Source organism: Podarcis melisellensis (genome assembly GCF_964234715.1).
Source record: "Podarcis melisellensis genome assembly, chromosome: 2".
In the NCBI taxonomy this organism is placed as follows: Eukaryota; Metazoa; Chordata; class Lepidosauria; order Squamata; family Lacertidae; genus Podarcis; species Podarcis melisellensis.
This window is the reverse complement of record NC_138529.1, coordinates 32,431,059-32,450,197: the sequence shown is the minus strand read 5'-3', so window position 1 is coordinate 32,450,197 and position 19,139 is coordinate 32,431,059. Positions and strand designations below refer to the sequence as shown.

Below are 19,139 nucleotides of genomic sequence, written 5' to 3'. Positions count from 1 at the left end.
ACAGGAGCCACATCCCCACATTAAGCAAATGTTCTCCCAAAATCGCAATGTCTCCAATGAGGAGGATGCAGGAGGGGTATAAGGTACACCTCAGTTCTGAGTAAAGGTGGAGGGAATAAAGTCTCACTAAGTTCATTGGAACTTCCCAAGAACACATGTACTGTATAAGATTTCAGCCCCAGCCAACACCTTCAAACCACTAATCATTCCCTCTGCCCTTTCTTTGGACGCTGGAGGAAGAAATTCTGATCTCTTCTTCAGGATTCTAGAACAAACAGAAAAGGACGAACTTAGGACAGGGGGCTTTCTACCACCTGGAGTGCTCTATATCTCTGCAATAAGCAAAGTCATTTTTCTTTACTTTTCATGAAAATATATATACATACACACACACACACACACACACACACACAAACACACACACACACACGACCTACCCTCCCTAGGACTGTTGCAAGGTGGGGGTGAGAGAGATGATTCCTAGGGAATGATTAACAGGCTACCAGATTAACATGGTAGAGAATTTTGTGCAAATTCAGCCATTCTGCCTTGGTAACATTTTCCTTACAAGCACTGCGATCCGAACTTGGACCCTTAATCAAAGCATTTTGCTGGAGGCATTCCACCCACGGCTTCCCAAGAAGGATATCTGTACCAGAGAGGATCCTTTTCCACCCCTCCACCCATCATTAATAGATGGTGGGGGTGAAGTACAAGATCTTTATAAATGACTCGCGCCAGATAAGGACTTCTATCTTAAACTACCCCTAATTAACACAATCCCTCTTATGGAAAGTCCTCATAGGAAGTCATCCTTCTGGCTAGAAGGACAAAAGGCTTGCTGACAGAGGATTTTGGGAAATACAAAACCGAAATTCACTATTAACTATTCGCCTTCTGCACTGATTAAAAGGGTACACATGAGCAGTGATAAATTTAGGAACCGTATATGCTAAAAGTTGGACGCAGGTGGCGCTGTGGGTTAAAGCCTCAGCGCCTAGGACTTGCCGATCGAAAGGTCGGCGGTTCGAATCCCTGCGGCGGGGTGCGCTCCCGCTGCTCGGTCCCAGCGCCTGCCAACCTAGCAGTTCGAAAGCACCTCCGGGTGCAAGTAGATAAATAGGGACCGCTTACCAGCGGGAAGGTAAACAGCGTTTCCGTGTGCAGCTCTGGCTCGCCAGAGCAGCGATGTCACACTGGCCATGTGACCCGGAAGTGTCTCCGGACAGCGCTGGCCCCTGGCCTCTTGAGTGAGATGGGCGCACAACCCCAGAGTCTGTCAAGACTGGCCCGTACGGGCAGGGGTACCTTTACCTTTACCTTTATGCTAAAAGTTACAAGCTAAATGCAGCATCAGTTCCTCAGCTGAATTTGTTTTGAATAAACTACTATTTAAAAGAAGCAAAGTTCTGCCTTTACTGAAGAGCCTGATTTGTTTTTTGTTTACATTTAAGCCCTCCATGAGCTTTTCCATTATAGTGCAGCTATGCCAATTAAGCATGCTTCAAACTGAAGCAAATCAGCTAAGACTGATTTCCCACCTTTCCAACAAAACCAAGGAATCCATGCTACTTAGAAGGATATGGCTCAGAGTTTAAACTCAACATGAAACTGGCTAAAGAGTGAACCACTAGATGCAACATCACATCACCAATTTAATAAGATTATTCCCAAAGCAGAACCTGAAGACATCCCCTCCTCTACATTATTATTCAGTTTAATCCCATCCTCCTTCTTATATGTTGAACATAGAGAACCTGTGGCCCTTCATATGTTGATGGACACCAGCTCCCATCGTCCCCAGCCAACATGGTCAATAATCAAGGATGGAAACTTTGGAGTACAACATCTGGAGGGCCACATGTTCCCCACAACTGGACTCTTCTCCTTTCCACCATTTTAGCCTCAAAAGAATTATCAGGTAGGTTGGGCTGAGAGATAGTGACTGATCCAAGTGACAAGTGAATGGTTGTAAGAGCAAGCTGCAGTCAAGCAACGTGGTGGAGATCATATAATTGTAGCGTTGGAAGGGATCCTGAGGGTCATTTAGCCCCAAATTGCCTTGTGAATAGATATTTTGGAGACCACAACCTAGATTCCAGGAGTTATTTGGTGCTGACTGGTTTACAGTATATACCTGAGTTTCTAACACTGTATCATGGCCAAGGGAGAATTTGCACCTGGGTCTCTCTGGTCCTAGTCTGACATTCTATAAACCACTATTCCACACTGGCTTTCATTAGCCTTTAAGTTGAAACACCCCCCCCCCCCGCCCCATACCTTACTCCTGTCAGGGAGGTTTCCCTTCCTGCCACAAAAAACCATGACAAGCCTAGTTTCTTTCTAACAGTGGAAAAATTCCACCACGCTCTGTGCCTGCCACTCCTAACATGGAGATCAGAAGGCAGCATCAATGTTCTAGGCTAAAGTCCAATAAGGAGAACGATTAACAAAACTGCATATAATCATAAACTGAAGAGGGCAAGAAGTGATGGCTTAGCACTGACAGCAAAGTCCATTGCCCCTTTTCCATCACTGCCCTTAAGATCACCTCCAGCACAAACAGCATCTTACAGAGTTGGAGCATTTAATTAAGAATGCCACACAAAAATCCCTCCAACTCTGCCTACAGGACTCACTCCAGTGTTAACAAAGTGAAAGATATCTTCAAGCAACACTTCAGGGCTTTGGTCAGAAGTCCACAGGATGAGATAGGAGACGTTCAGACTTCTACACTGGATGTAGTGGGGGGGTGTAGCAGTCTTCCTGCTATCATTGTCAAAAACAAATGTGAATCCATACCCCACATGAAGGCCACTGTGAGTGTTTATCAGAGGATGCACCAGCAACTCAAATAAGCACAAAACCTGCAGTAGTGATTAGTGTGTCGGACTAGGACAGGGGCCAGCAAACTTTTTCAGCAGGGGGTTGGTCCACTGTCCCTCAGACCTTGTGGGGGGCCGGACTATATTTTTTGGGGGGAAATGGAATTCCTATGCCCCACAAATAACCCAGAGATGCATTTTATATAAAAGGACACATTCTACTCAGGTAAAAACATGCTGATTCCTGGACCATCCTCGGGCCGGATTTAGAAGGTGATTGGGCTGGATCCAGGCCCCGGGCCTTAGTTTGCCTACCCATGGACTAGGACTTGAGAAACCCGGGTTCAAGCCCCTGCTCAGCCATGATGACCCCGGGCCAGTCACAGTCTCTTCAGCCTAATTTACCTCACAGGGTTGTTGTGAGGATAAAATGGTGAGGAAGAGGCTACCTTGAGCTCCTTTGAGGAAAGGTGGAACATAAATGCAATAAGTAAGTAAGTAAATCACATGCATTGCACTTAATATCTGGATGTTTTACTATTCAAGACAGCACCATTGTCCCTCCTCCCCCTTTTTGCATGCCTAATATCTTATTAAGAGTTCTGGAGAGCTTGAACCCTTACTCGCTGTTTTGCTACATTGTGGCTGATCTTAAAAACGGGGGGACCTTTCACCCTCCACCAAAGAAAGCTTGCATCCAGCAAACAGGAGATGCCAAGCAGCCTGGGTTCTTCTTTATCTCCTTGTTGCTGTTGATTAAATAGTGCAAATGTTTGCGCAAATTTACTACCTTAGTTTAGCCCTTTAGCAGCAGACCTCAAAAGCATCTTATGACCCCACCTGGGAATCAACAGAGACAGCTTTTATAAGGAAAGCAGGTTAACAGATTAGCACCTCAAAGGCACAGTACAGGAAGGGAACAGTTTTAGGTAAATGTAGTTCTCACAGGGTTATTTAGCAGAAATTCATTAACAAGATTCAAGGTTATTAAAGGGCACAGCTTGAAAGGAGATTTCCTTCCTCTATTCAGAGGCATACTAATGGGGAGTGTTCCAGATCTTGCACTAATCCATTACTCTATTAACAAAGAGCATTCTCACAACTGTCAACAGGGGTGTCACCACTTCCGCAGAACTATTCTCAGAGGCCTGCTCCCAATATATCAATGGGAGGATCTAAAAAAACAACGGTGCTCTAGTATCTATTATTTTACCATCACCACCCAGGCTGCTTTAAGAAGTCTCATTAAAGGAGAGTTGAGGTTTAATGAGCTCGTACTGAGGGGGCACAGCTCTCTGTCTGCCCCACTATTAAGTAAATATTTTGTCTTACAAAAATAGAGCCTTGAATTTCAATATTCAGCTGACACAGCTACTCAAGGAAATGTCATTTGAGGAAGTCTCTGAGCAACCACAGCCCATTCTGCTCAACAGCAGCCTGGGCAAGAACTTTTCCTTTGACAATCTTCTATTCTAAGCCCCATGAATTAAGAGCACAATGCAGCCTTTGCAGAGTCTCACCAAAGGCTCTAGTTTTAGCTTTTTAATATGAAAAGAGAGCAGAAATCAAGGCAATGCACAGTTCTCAAATCTTCCCTCTCTGCTCTCCTATGTGAAAGTAGCTCATGTCTCAAGGCAGCCTTAATATAGAGAACAGTCAGCAGCTCACAATTCATCGCTATAACTGTGAAATCTTTAACAAGTTACACTCCTGCCCTCCATCCATAAAAATATTTAGACTGAGCAGTGATCGTAAAATCCCTCCAGGTGATAAAAATCAAGCTTCTTCAATTTAGTTAAGTACAAATGTTCACAGGATAGCATATTCAAGCAGCAGTCAGTCTTCACAGATAGTTTGACTATACAAAGAGGACTCAGGGGCCCTGTATTGCAAAGGAAGATGAATACTATTCACTGGGACACTGTACACAACCCCAGTGTTGGGCAACGCACACTGACAGCCAGTCTATATTCTGAGCTCTGCATGCATTTCTGAGCAAACGGCAGTTCTGCTCTAACTATAGGTGATACCCAATTATTAGTCATGCTAAGGGCAGATCCATTAACTTAAGTCCATTGGTTTCAATGGGTCCACCCAGAGAATGACTAATGTTGGGTATCACCCATTGGCCACCCATCACAGATAACTGATCCCAGGGTGATTCACCATTATTAAAAATACAAACCATGATTTGGTGCTATGTGGTCAAGCCCCATGTTTGGGCACTCCAATTTCCCCACCGCTTATACAGTTGTACCTTGGAAGTCGAACCGAATCCGTTCCGGAAGTATGTTCGACTTCCAAAACGTTCGAAACCAAAGTGCGGCTTCTGAGTGGCTGCAGGGAGCTCCTGCAGCCAATCGGAAGCTGCGGAAGCCCGGTCGGACGTTCGGTTTCCAAAAATAGTTTGCAGACTGGAACAGTCACTTCCATGTGTGCAACGTTCAGGAGCCAAACGTTCAGGAATTAAGCTGTTCGACTTCCAAGGTATGACTGTGTTATATTTGTGAACTGTCTACACCATGGAGAATTGCTTATGGAAATGTACTCCCATGGAAAACAAAGTTGATTATGTGCTGCAATTGCCCCCTTGGCATAATTCAGTGAATTATCTCTAGCTACTCCACACAGAAGGAGTGGGGAACCTTCAGCCCTCCAGATATGGCTGAACGGCAATGTCCATCACAAGCATGCCCAGTGTGGCCAGGGATGGGAGCTGTGGTTCAGCAGAATCTGGAGGGCCAGAGGTTCTCCACACCTGCCTCACAGACTAGGCTCCAGTTATTTGTACTTCAACCACTGGTTAAAACTAAGGCCCGGGGGCCGGATACGGCCCAATCACCTTATAAATCCGGCCCGCGGATGGACCAGGAATCAGCGTGTTTTTACATGAGTAGAATGTGTGCTTTTATTTAAAATGCATCTCTGGGTTATTTGTGGGGCATAGGAATTCGTTTTTTTTCTCCCCCCCCCAAAAAAATATAGTCCAGCCCGCCTTGTGGTCTGAGGGACAGTGGACCGGCCCCCTTCTGAAAAAGTTTGCTGATCCCCGGGTTAAAATGTAACTTCATGCAGCTTGTGAGCTATAATCAAAACACAGAAGAATACACATATTTACAGAATGTATTTACCCCCAACTAGCATAGCAGTTGCATAAACATGTGGTGCTCTTACAAGTGTGGCACTTTGAGATGTAATCTGAACACTTGGGAGTTGAGAGTCAAACAAGCAGCTTAATATTTTCAAGGAGTGTGTGGATGACCCAAGTCAGTCACTTGTACCTGTTTTAATGACTGACAGCTTTCCATCAAGCACGTGAGAAAGTCTTGCTGTACCATGGATGCATGAATTCCTGCCTTTGTGTATCCTCCCTCTATGGCAGGTGTGGGGAACCTTTGTCCCTCCAACTACTCTTGAACTACAACTCCCATCATCCCTGGCTATGCTTGCTGTGGCTGATGGGAGTTGTAGTTCACCAACATCTGGAGGGACAAAGGTTCCACACATCTGCTCTATGGTGCTGTCCCTCAGACCCTGTGGGGGACTGGACTATATTTTGGGGGGGGGATGAACGAATTCCTATGCCCCACAAATAACCCAGAGGTGCATTTTAAATAAAAGGCACACATTCTACTAAGGTAAAAACACGCTGATTCCTGGACTGTCCGTGGGCTGGATTTAGAAGGCAACTGGGCCGCATCCAGCTCCTGGGCCTTAGTTTGCCTACCCAGGTTTAGACAAATGCATGGAGGACACAGCTATCGAAGGCTACATGCCACAACAGCTATGCTACTTCTCCTGCCAGAGGCCAGAGGCCTATGAAAAGCTGTTGCTGGGAATTAAAGGGTATGTATTTCTATAAACTGAATAAATAAAAATAATGTGTTTGTGGGAAGGGGGCAGTATTGTTTTGTTGTTGTTTTTTCTTTTAACTATTTGCTTGTGTTTTTACCTTGATTTTATTATGTGAACCGTCCTGAGGCCTTGTGATGAAGGGAGGTATACAAATTTAATAAAATGAATAAAATAATAAAGAAATAGGAGGGCAGAGCTCTTCTGCTTGTGTCCTCCTTGCACAGGGATCTGGTTAGCTAACGTATGAACAGGATACTAGACTGGCCTCATCCAGCAGCCATCTTCTTATGGCATACAGTAGTAATATATGCCTTGCCAGTACGTGCCATTGCTCCAGAGGCCTGGCGTCTTGCCAGCCTACCCGCTTCCAGAACCCTGAAGGTATAATCCCAGAGTTCAAGGCAAGAAGGTGTCCATGCACCAGTTCCCCACCACAGCAATAAACCTTTCAGTAAGCAGATTGAGAATTTCCCCCAAGACTCTGATTCCTGCAATTAGTGTCAACCTCCCATGCAATGCAAATATTACTTTTTTATGTGCCAGGGCTCAACCACAGAAACTGCTTTCGACACAAAGGCTGAAACCTGGAATATGTATAAGGGAGTTACCATTGACCTAACTGCAGTCTAATTGTTGATTTCATTACCGATTCTCAGCCAACTACTCCAACATTTAAATGCTGCTGCTGCTGCTGTAACATCCTTAATAGCGGCTACCATTTTATTTTGCAGGCTTGGCACTCAGTGCAAGGCAGGAAGTGAATTAAATAAAAATAATCACTTTAGAGCCTTTACAAAGCTCCTCTCCCAACTGCAGCTTGTCTCCACACACTTGTTTAATATACTATACGCTGAAATCCAATATGGCTGCTCCATTAATGGAACGGTTCCTGATCCAGTAGAGAACTTCTATAATGTAAGACAAGGCGGTCGGGGTGTGTGTGATTTTGGCTCAATCTCCTTCCATCTGCACCCGTCTCCCCACAATGTCACCTTCCTCAGTGTTCGGGGTGGGGGTGGTTGTCTCCCAACCCTCTGAAACATATTTACCTAGGCCTGCCATGGAAATGAAGAATCAGCCAAAATCACATCACCCTTTTCTTACATGTGCCACTTTAGTAAGTGGAACAGCAGCACTGGCTTTCACCTATTTTCATTTTTGTTAACCCGCTGCTACACCACAGAGTCTCCCATCCAAGTTTTACTTCATTAAAAACACATTTGTTCAAAAGTTACACTTCAGCTTTGTCCACTGCTATAATACCTCAGAACGATCACTTCAATCCTCAATCCTTCGTCACTATATTGTTGGGTTCCTATTACAGGGTATCTGGCGAGCCAACTACTGATCTGATTTACAAGTAGTTAGGTCCACACCTGCTTAGCTGATCAAACCATTTCCTGGGCCTGGTTCCCCACACACTTGCAGAGCAGGCTTCCCCTAAGGCACAAGGCAAAACATCTGCACTGGTCCGACACAGCAAAGCCCCTCTCTTTTTGAAGAAATAAAAATCACACACCCACACACCCAACTGCACCACAGATTTCTATGCAGCTATATATTCAACAAGTCCAGAGATTGACAAATTTCAGGCTATGTATTCATGGTAGGCAGCTTTCATAATCTTCTGTTTTGACTAGTATCCTGGAGTTCCAGGTGCAAAATGCAGGAGGGGGGATACAGAATTAAGAACCAGGTACCTTTGAGGACGGGACGCGGGTGGCGCTGTGGGTAAAAGCCTCAGCGCCTAGGGCTTGCCAATCAAAAGGTCAGCGGTTCGAATCCCCGCAGCGGGGTGCGCTCCCGTCGCTTGGTCCCAGCGCCTGCCAACCTAGCAGTTCGAAAGCACCCCCGGGTGCAAGTAGATAAATAGGGACCGCTTACTGGCGGGAAGGTCAACGGCGTTTCCGTGTGCGGCTCTGGCTCGCCAGATGCAGCTTTGTCACGCTGGCCACGTGACCCAGAAGTGTCTCCGGACAGCGCTGGCCCCTGGCCTCTTAAGTGAGATGGGCGCACAACCCTAGAGTCTGTCAAGACTGGCCCGTACGGGCAGGGGTACCTTTACCTTTGAGGACATTTCTCAGTCCAGGAATTAAACAAGAGTTCACAGTCCTGTTACACAAAAATCCACTCCTCGTTTTCCCTCCCCCACTTCAAACTCTCCTCAAGTCAGCAGCCTAAATTAAGGGTGGGGGAAGAGAGCATGAGAAAGCCTTTTAGTTGTTGCTCCTGTTAAACCACAGGGAGTCAAAAACACTTGCTAATCTACCACTGGCCCCCAGAACTACCTTCTGACCACTTCTGATAACTGTGGGCAAGTTTGGAGAAATAACTATTTCAGGTGTCCTAGGGATAGAAATGTTTCTCCACCAACATCATACAAAAGCTTCTTAAAATCACTCCAAAGCAAATAAATATCCCCCCCCCCAATGTTCCAGTTCTTATATATTCAGTTCCAGTTCTTAATGGCCTCTTCTCATTCTACTGTTGATCCTTTGCCAAGTCTGATATAAAAATGCTTAACAGCACCATCCTATGTTCAATGGAGTTTGCTTCCCAGTTAAGTGTGCTCAGCAGTGCAAATTCTGTATCTTTATTTCTACTATCAAATAAGGTGGTTTAGTATTATTATGACTATTTCCATTTTACACACACACGAAACTGAAGGCAACAGGTAAATAGCAACTTCCTCAAGGCTGCATGGAAAGCCCACAGGAGAAGCACATCTAGGATCCTCCTCCCAGATCCAAGGCTACCTTTTAAGCCACTGGACCATTTTGACTGATTCTGGTTTGAGCCTGCCCTGTGGACAAAGGGCCGCTGCAGAGCAGCTTTGAGCTACAATAATTAGGACCTTGCTCATTTATGTTAGTAGATCATACTCCAGTGAAAATATAGGTAGCCTTTGTAATATTTTATAAATGGTGAGAAGAAAATTTCCAATATCCAATAAGTGAAAACAGGGGGAACTGATGAATGCTAGTTTCTCCATACCAACTAGCACTCGATTAATTATACAATTAAATATTCACTGATCAGGCCTTCAAGGTAAGATGTTATTGGCTTAGCCTGTAATCTGAAGCCCAGATACTTGGGAGGAAACCCCACTGAATTCAATAGGACTTACTTCTGAGTAGGCGTCTTTAGGATTGCACCACTAGTTAATTAATTTTGTTATGGCTGTTCAGGACTAACTAAAATGTGCTCGCTAACTAAATTTCAGGGGTGTTTCAAGTGTTGAATTTTGTGTTTTGTATTGTTGTTCAGCGTGCTGCGCTTCCTGCAATGTGAGGTTATCTTTACAAAAGGAAAGGGGATTAAAAAGATTACATGCATAAATAGTTATCCCATCTTATCCTAAAAGGTTCAGAATGGGTGCAGCAAGTATGGTTCCTTTATTTAGTAATATTTTTCAACAGGCATTAGATTCCCTCATTTGAGTTACTGGGGGAAAGTATGAGAAAAAGCAGCAGAGTGAGATAAAGGCCACAATCCTATATTCACTTGTTAGGGAGTAAGCCCAGATGAATACAATGGTGCTTACTACCAAGTAGGTAAGTACAGGATTGTGCTGTAAGCCACAAGCAAAAAAATGCATATAGCAATATCAAAATTATTCTAAGATAATCTTCCCCTGACTAATGCCCCCTAGGTGTATTTGATGGACTGCAATTCCCATCATCCCTGACCATTGGCCATGGCTTCTGGGTCTGATGGGGCAGGGGTAGTCCAAAAAACCTGCAGGGCCCCAGGTTGGGGAAGCCTGCTCAAAGAGCGATTTACAAAAAGAAAGAAAACAAAGAAAAAGAAAATGTTTCATCTGAAGCCAAGATTGTCGTCTGCAGTGAACCTCTGCATGTACGGAGGAAATGACAGTTTTGCTGCGCTACCATAAGAAAAAACACAGTTCAGGTTTATACCAGAAAACGAATTTGAACAAGTCGAAGAGTACCAGCAAATACTGGGAAGGTTCTTTCTGCTTCACTGATCTAACGCTAGAACAGAACGAGAAGAAATTTACCACCCCCCCCAAATGAAAGTCTGGCACTGCTTTTTAAAGGAACACCTTGAACTTGCTCAATTACACTAGATTACAGGAGTGCCCAGTTTCCTGCCCACTGGATACCACCAGAATATTTTTGACTACAGTCCCTTGCAGAAGACTTATTTTTCTGCCTCTGGCAGAGGACATACTTCAAGGCGTCTAATATTTGGAGGGGTGGGTTTTTTGTTTTGTAACCCATCTCTCTGTTTAGCTCTCAGTAATTCTCTGCAAGCCAAGACTCAGCGGCATTCCGGACTCATGTGGGTGCCAGCAGGGCTGGCATTCAGATCACACACAGCGGAAGCGACCCAGCTTTCAAGAGGTCACATTTCATAATGAGAGAGGGAGGAGGAAGGGAGAGGGAGAAAGCAGAGCCGAGTTATTCATCAGCACCCAAAGAAAAGTTAGCTGAATCACACCAATGAAATCTTCGGGAGATGGGAAGGAAATACTGTAGTCTGGTGTTTCAGACTATTTATCCATCAGGAAATACATAATATAAATACGCAAAGAAGCCAGTAGCTGCATCTATACAAGGAGTTACAGCCAGGCTGCAATCCTAACCGCTTTCCTGAGAGTAAGCCCCCTGAATGGAACTTGTGAGTAGGCACAGTTAGGATTGGAGCCCCAGTTTCCCTAGGTTTAAGAGACTGCCCCCCCCCCCGCCCCGAATCCATCCCAGGTCGTTGTATGCGTTAGGGTCGCCACCACCCACCCAGCCACGGCAGCGAGAAAACCTGTAAGAGCGAAGCGACAGGCAGAAATTCAGCTGGTGCAGCGCGGTTCCGCCGACCGCGAAGGCGGGAAAAGCCTCGGGCGTTGCGAGAGGAGCACCCATTCAAACTTTCTTGCCGGTGCATTAACGGAGAGACCCTCACCGGTTGAACTTCTGCCTGCCACTCCCTTGTTAAAAGGCGATTATCTCCCAACACACAGCCTCTGTGCTTTTAAAGCTATCCCCCCCGTATCTCCTCCTGCTTCTCCCAGCCTCCTTCCCCCGCTTCCCTTCCCACCCCCCCTGGGGCTTTCCTCAGCCCCTCTTTCCCGGGAGTGACCTAGATTCTCACCCGCTGGGCAGCGTGGTTCGCCTCCCCCTCCTCCTTCTCCCCGTCCGCTTTCTTCTTCTTATCTTCCTCCGCCACGTCCGGCTCCCGCTGCGCAGCCTCCCGCGGCTCCTGGCCGCCGCTCTTCGCCTCCTCCAACTTCTCGTCGGGAAGCCCGCGGACCAGGTCTTCGGTGCACTCGAGGCCCAGCTTCTGCAGCCGCTCGTCCGTCGCGGAGTCCACCACCAGCAGACGCACGGAGCCCGGCGAGCCTCGGATGCGGTTCACCACCTGCTGGTGGCTCTCCTTCTCCACGTTGTCGCCGTTCACCTCCACCAAGCGGTCCCCGGCCCGCAGCCCGGACTTCTCGGCCGGGGAATCGGGCTCCACCAGCCGGATGAACTGGCCCACTTTGCCTTTCTCCCCGTGCAGGTGGAAGCCGTAGCCGTTCGGCCCCTTCTCCGGGCAGCACAGCCGGGGCAGAAGCTCGCTCCCTCCCCCGTTGTCCATCATGCTCTCCGTCCCTTAAGGCTGCTCGGACGCCCCGGGAAAAAACTCGACGGCAGGCGAGTTGTGCAGAGTTGCCTGCAAAGTGCGATAATAGTCCCGGGCAGCAGATCCCTAAAGGACGGGCCTGGGGAACTTCGGAGCAGCAGCAGGTGTTCCCCGGGGCGGGCCCGGAACGCTCTGCGGGCAATAGGATGCTGATTGCGAGTGTAACAAATAGGCGCCGCTCCGCCAATCGCAGCTTTACTCGGGGTCTGAGCGTTCCAGAACCTGTCATTGAGATTTTACCAAGGGGGCGGGCGCAGCTCCCAGAAGGGTCTATTTTGAACCAATGAGATTCGGGGAAAGGAGGAGCGAATACGCCCTGGGAACGCCCCTCGAAGACAAAGATAGGATCGGAAAGCTGGAATATGCAAATAGGAAAAAGAGGCAGCTCCGCCCCTTCCTTCTTCTTTAGTTATCTTGAGCGCGCAAAAATAAAATAAAATGTTTTTTTTCTCTCTCTCCTCTCGCCCAGGAAGGCGGAATGTTACGAAGTGGCAAAAAACCGAGACTTCTGTAGGGGTTGGGCGCTTCCTTCCATCGGGCCTGAATTATATTAAAAGGACAAGGCTGGAGTGATATGAGCAATCAAAACTTCATCTTGGCGTGTGTGTTTTCACTATAGACTTGTAGGAGAGGAGACGGAGGTTCCTGGAAGGGAAACACACTCACACATCAAGGAAGTAAATTCATAGACTCAGGTCCCCTGAGTATGCACCTACTCAGTTTAAAAAAAAATAATTGTGACCCTCACGGTCCACTTGCATTTGGATTATAGCTTCGTGTAATCTGCTCAGTCGCCAATTAGCTGAGTGGCTTTAGCAAGCCGGTAGAAGCATTCCCCGCCCGCTTTTCAGCGCAGGACGCGAGAGAGGGAGGGAGGAGCCCAGTCGCTCCAAAATCTGTAATAATTAGGCATGCATTAGGTTGTTTCGCATGTTATATCGGTTAAACCCGGGACTGCCTCCGAGTTAGGTCACATTGACACAATATGCTTAAAGCACTCATACCTTTTAACGGCTATGGCTTCCCCCAAATAATACTGAGAACTGTAGCTCGTTAAAACAATTTTTTTTAAAAAATCCTTCCAGTAGCACCTTAGAGACCAACTCAGATACACAGTGTATTTGAAGAAGTGTGCATGCACACGAAAGCTCCTACCAATAACAAACTTGGTCTCTAAGGTGCTACTGGAAGGAATTTTATTTTATTTTATTTTATTTTATTTCGACTACGGCAGACCAATAGGCTACCTATCTTTAATTGTAGCTTTTTAAGTTTTTTTGGAAACTGTAGCACAGTGAGGGGTTTCCTAACAACTCTCATCACCCTTAACAAACTATAGTTCCCAGGAATGCCATGACAGTTAAAGTCGAATAATAGTGAAGGCATGGTGTGGCTGGCAATCCCTAATGGGCGAACATGTCTTTGCCAACACAGACTTGTACCTTTGTTGGATTCTTAAACAGCTAAGGCAGGGAGGGGAAATCCCCCCCCCCCCAAGTTGCTGGACTCCTGTTCCTATCAGCCCCATCAGTATGGCCAATGATGAGGGATGATGGGAGTCGTAGTCCAACAACATCTTTCAGGGCACAGGTTTCTAGTTCCTGGTTTAATATGTGAAGAAGGGAGAACCCATCGTGCAGACTAGGAGGGCGCAGGAAAAGGGGAAAGGCACAGGCTGCTCTCTAAGCAGACTGCAATTTCTCCAGCTGATCATCAGCACTGGAAGTTTCGTTCAAAGGGAAGTGGAAGTACTAGCATAAGAGTTTGGCACTGTTGTTGCTGTGCCATCAGTGCTGATCCTACATGGTCATTGTGGACTAGCAGCAACCATCCCTCTGCTGCATAGTCCCTCTGTCTGTGACATGGTTTGTGGGTGTCAGCACCAGGGCAGTTGGTTCCTGCCTACATGGAGCCCTGAGCTCCTTTGCCTTCAGCCCACTTACAGCATGGTCCCAGGGTTTCTCCAGATGACCTGTTTACTGAGCACTCATCCTTATTTGCTTGCACAAAGCTTATGCAGAGGTTAGACTATCTCCAGTCTATGGTGAGCATCTGTGTAATCTCTTTGTGGAGAGGTTCTACAACAATGAGCACTCAGCCTGATTTCATTCTGATCTGCTTGCATTTACGTATAAGTCTTACTAATAATTGTTTGATCACCCCACACTTTTCAGTGTATTTCCCTCTCACTTCCCTAACCATAAAAAGTCAGTTGTTGTTGTTTTTTAAAAAAGGTAGAAGTGTTTCACGAGGATCACATAGTGCTTTAACCCACTATAATTGCACAAACCTAAATTTCTGGTGTGGGCTTGAATCCGTCACACAAAATACAAGCAAGTCTGGAGGCTCTATGAAACGGGCCTTAAGTTTCTCCCGCATTGCATTTGTGCAGCAAGCATATGACACTCGCTTTTGGGGCTCACAGCAACACATTTGATGCAAAAGGTTTGTGCAGATTTTGGATGTAACTGGTATAAATAAAAGCACTGAGCATCTGGTGTTATGTGTGTGGGAGGAATTCAACACTACACTAAGCAGATCTCTCCATCAAGACAAGCATGGTCTGCCCACTCCTCCTGCCCCCACGTGCTGTTCCAGGGGCTCTCCAAACCCTTCCCCTGCAGGGGGAGGACGAGGGGAAAGCCCTGCTGAGCTAGACATGCTTCCTCAGGCCGACACTGGCTGGCGGACCTAGTTAGCTGGATCTGGCCCTGTATGTTTTCATTTCCCTTTAAGGGAGAAGCAGGAAACATTCACAGAAATTTTGCATAGAGGCAGCAGATTTTCCTTGAGAATCTTTTGTTTGTTTACTTTGCATACTTGCCAGGAGCTTGTATATATCTTGTTATTTTGTTGACCGTGTGCGTGCTTGTTTCCAGGCTGTAAGAAAAAGAATTTACAATAGCTGCCACACATTGCAGTATAAAGCTGACTAAGCAGCAAACAAAAGGCATGTGTGTGTGTGTGTGTGCAGCAAGGGAAAGAGAGAGACATAAAGAGAACAATTATATAGAACAATTTGTGGCTGGAGTCCAAAGACCCTGTTGGATTTAAGCAGGGAAGCATAATAACAGTCCTTAAGGCTGCATTCCTAGCTACAGCAGCCTAAGTCCCATTGAACTTGGTAGACACGCACAAGACTGCATTGTAACTTTGTTCTAAAAGTTCTGAAGAATGCCATAGGATTTGGTGGGTGAGGCCAAGCTGGGTCTTATGAACCCAGGGCTGCAGAATTTCCTCGATCAAGGCTAATCTGCGGGTGGGGAACCTTTTTCAGCCACAGATCCGCATTCCCTTCTGGGCAACTTTCCAGCTTCCACATGTCAAGGTGGGCAGGGCCAGAGGCAAAAGCGACCAATTGGACTGTTCCTTTTCTTCAGTAGGCTAGTTTCTACGCACTCACACCTGTCTACCCTCCACCCAGACAGACAGGAGGCGTCATCACAGCCACAAGGACAGATTGCCACCAGGAAAAAGCACCCAATGAGGCTGAAAAAGCATGGACAGTGAGGGGGGTGTCCTGAGGACAGCCCCAAGGGCCACATAAAGAGGCCTGGAGGGCCTGAGGTTATTCATCCTGGGACTAATTAGCTGCTTAGACAAGTGGGTCAGAATGGTGTCCCTGATTAAATGGACCACCAACTGAAGAAAGCTAAATAGTTTTTAATGTAAGTACTTTCAAAAATCGTAGCTGGGAACTCCTAGGGGACAAGGTCCCTCAAGCCCCACCCCATAAAATATTTGAAGGGGCCAGGTCCCCCCCCCCCAGTAGATGGGCATTGCCATCCAAATGCTGTGTGTGTGTGTCTTATGATCGATTATGAAGGCTAGGGCTTATCCCCCCCCAAAAAAAATATAATATTTTATTCAGGTTGGCAACCTTGCATTGCCCCTAGAGGTGGGGATGTCTTTGCCTTATGCAGCAGAAGTGTGTATTATCAAAAAAACAAAAGAAGTCTGCCTGTTTCTCCAGAATCATCATTTTATTTGAATGCCAATTAATCAATTTAAAATGCTACTAATGTAGTTGATCGACCAACTGTGGTGACAACTCAACAACTCTAACCCTCCTATAATGCTTGTGCAAAAGGAAGCTTTACAAAACAAAAGAATAAGAAGCTGGCAGCAGATGTACCTTTGCCATACATAAATCTCTGTACGCATGGCAAATGAAACGTGATTGCCATACATAAGGAATTGTGCGTATCGCAAGAAATAAGACTTGAACCTTCCAGTGGTTTGGAAATGCCCCCTTTGGTTTAAAAGGTCAGGGAAACTGGGTCACCCCCTACCCTTCTACCTGCTCTAGTTATTTCCTTCTACAGTATTTTAAGAGGAGCAACATCTGCTGAACATGGAGGAAATGTTGCAGCTGAATGTAAATGGAAACCATATAGAATTCAAAGACTTGTTTGTGGAATTGAAGGGAGGTCTTTCTAATACAACCACGTAGTCCTTTCAACCGCCAGGGTGGCTTTGCACATTACATTTTTGTGGTCGTATGCAAAGCATTTTATATGTACCATAAGACAGTTATGTAACAAATGTCTGTGACTGCAAAGACACAATTTCTTTTTCCTGAATTAAATTGGAAAGCACACTTCAGCAGCTGCTAACTTTTCAGCTGGCCACCAGAGCTGCCTCTTTAACCACCAGGTTGGTGCACACAATGTTTAGCTCTAATCTGGGAAATGATTCACCTCTTCATACACAACAACAGCAGACCTGTTGGGGGATTTCTCCATAGGAGGCAATTCTAGTTATTTTTTATTTACTTTATTTACTTATTTAAAAGCATTTCTTCATGGCTTAATATTCAACATCACTAACCAGTGTAGAAAGATACAAGAAAACTAGCAGAACGGTACCATAAAAACAGAGTTAAAATCAGAAATCTAGTTGCATCAGGGTCCAGTCTTACGAGTCATTTAAAGCCTGGGCAAAGTGGTACATCTTTACAATCTGAAACTACTGATGGATGGTGCTTCCTGCACAGCCGATTCCAGAATGTGGGCTAATGGCAGGAAATGCCTGCTTTTGGGTCACAATTCTGTGACAATTATGTCGGGTGCAATGCCAGGTTTATGCAGGGGCAGTCCGTCCTTCTGGTAACCTGGTCCTTAGTTGTTTAAGGCTGTTATTATGTTAGTAACAAGACCATGAACACGGCTAGGAAACTACCTAATTGGTGGCCAGTGAAACACCTTCAGGTCAGGTCCTCCACTCAGCAGCTTGGCTGCTGCATTATTCACCTGCCTCAACTTCCAGACCTTTAAAACAGCTTTATGTTAACAGCTCACCTGGTAGAATTCCATGCAAGTGAGCTGGCTGGTGGTGGAGAGGATAGCTTGGCACTAATCAGGTATAATTCCAGCATCACATAAAGTGATGCTGGTGGCTGTTTCCAAGGTCATTTGCTGAATGCCTTCGCATCATCAGTGAGTAATCATATAGCTGGGCTCTCTAATTTAGGATTAAGGGGTATGAGATGTGACTTGAGCCTCTGGGTCTCTCTGTAGGAACTACTCCCGGGAGGCACATTCCAACAGGGCTATGCTGAAGGAAGGATAATATCTTTAATACCCCCCAGTGTACCAAAGTGGTGCTGAGTCAGAAACATGAACCATCCCTCTGAACGAACAAGAAGTCAGGTCCAGTGGTTGTAGCAAAGAGCTGCAGCAATCACCCAAAGCCTAGGCAACTCTCAGTGTGCTTTCTACAGTACAGTGGTACTTCAGTTTACAAACATAATCTGTTCCGGAAGTCCGTTCTTAAACCAAAACTGTTCTTAAACCAAGGCAGCTTTCCCTGATGAGGCCTCCTGCCGCCAGTGCCCTTCCACCGTTTGGATTCTGTTCTTAGACTGAGGTAAAGTTCTCAAACCGGGACACTATTTCCAGTTTTGCAAAGTTTGTAAACCAAATCGTTCTTAAACAGGACTGTTCTTAAACCGAGGTAGCACTGTACAGTAATGAGGAATGAAGTGTAACTTGGAACCTTAACTATCATCGGTGGGATGGGGGTTGCATTTGCTATAATTCTACCGTACCACCTGAATAGGGATCACTCAACAGCTCTTGGTAAGGTAAAGAAGGATCAACATCTCAGCCGAGGAACAGAAACGCATTTTCTAAGAGTCACAGCTTGCGTCTCCCTCAGTCCGGCAGCAACAGCAGCAATTCTGTTGGTGGGATGATAAAGGTATTTGGAGAATGCTGGAGTCTGCAATATGAGAACAGGAGGAGGAGGAGATTGTGGGTTTTAATTTAACAGATTATGTTTACTCCCCCCCCCATCACCTTTGGACTATGAAACATTTCGTTAAACTCCCGAGGGCGCCTTGTGCCTCCAGCTTCTCCCACACCCACTGAGCATGGCAGCACAAATTCCAATAAGGCGTAGCGTCTCTCCCTTGCTGCTGCAGTTCTCTGTGTTATTATCACAGAGTTTGATGAGACATGCAAGCAGCTCGATTGCATATGTGTTTGCTGGGAAGCAAGTCTCACGGTGTCCAGCAGGACTTTCCCCTGTGAGCATAGAGTTGCAGTCATAAACTTCAGTCCTATCGCTCCTGCTAACAGCAGGCTCAGGTGGTGGAGTGCTGATAGTATTGTAGCCAAAACAGGACCACTGAGAAACAGGGGAGGGATGTACAGTGGTACCTTGGGTTACAGACGCTTCAGGTTACAGACTCCACTAACCCAGAAATAGTACCTCGGGTTAAGAACTTTGCTTCAGGATGAGAACAGAAATTGTGCAGTGGTGGCGTGACGGCAGTGGGAGGCCCCATTAGCTAAAGTGGTGCTTCAGGTTGAG

General features: G+C 46.2%; 1 protein-coding gene across 1 annotated transcript in view; it reads right to left on the bottom strand.

Annotated features, from left to right (window-relative positions):
* Window positions 1–12,545, bottom strand: part of NHERF1 (NHERF family PDZ scaffold protein 1) — a 56,046-nt gene extending 43,501 nt beyond the window's left edge. Inside the window, exon 1 of the mRNA XM_081899842.1 lies at window positions 11,793–12,545. Within this exon, the coding sequence (XP_081755968.1) occupies window positions 11,793–12,281 (489 nt within the window). The 5' untranslated portion in view covers window positions 12,282–12,545. The remainder of the gene's footprint in view (window positions 1–11,792) is intronic.
* Between the last annotated feature and the right edge of the window lie 6,594 nt (window positions 12,546–19,139).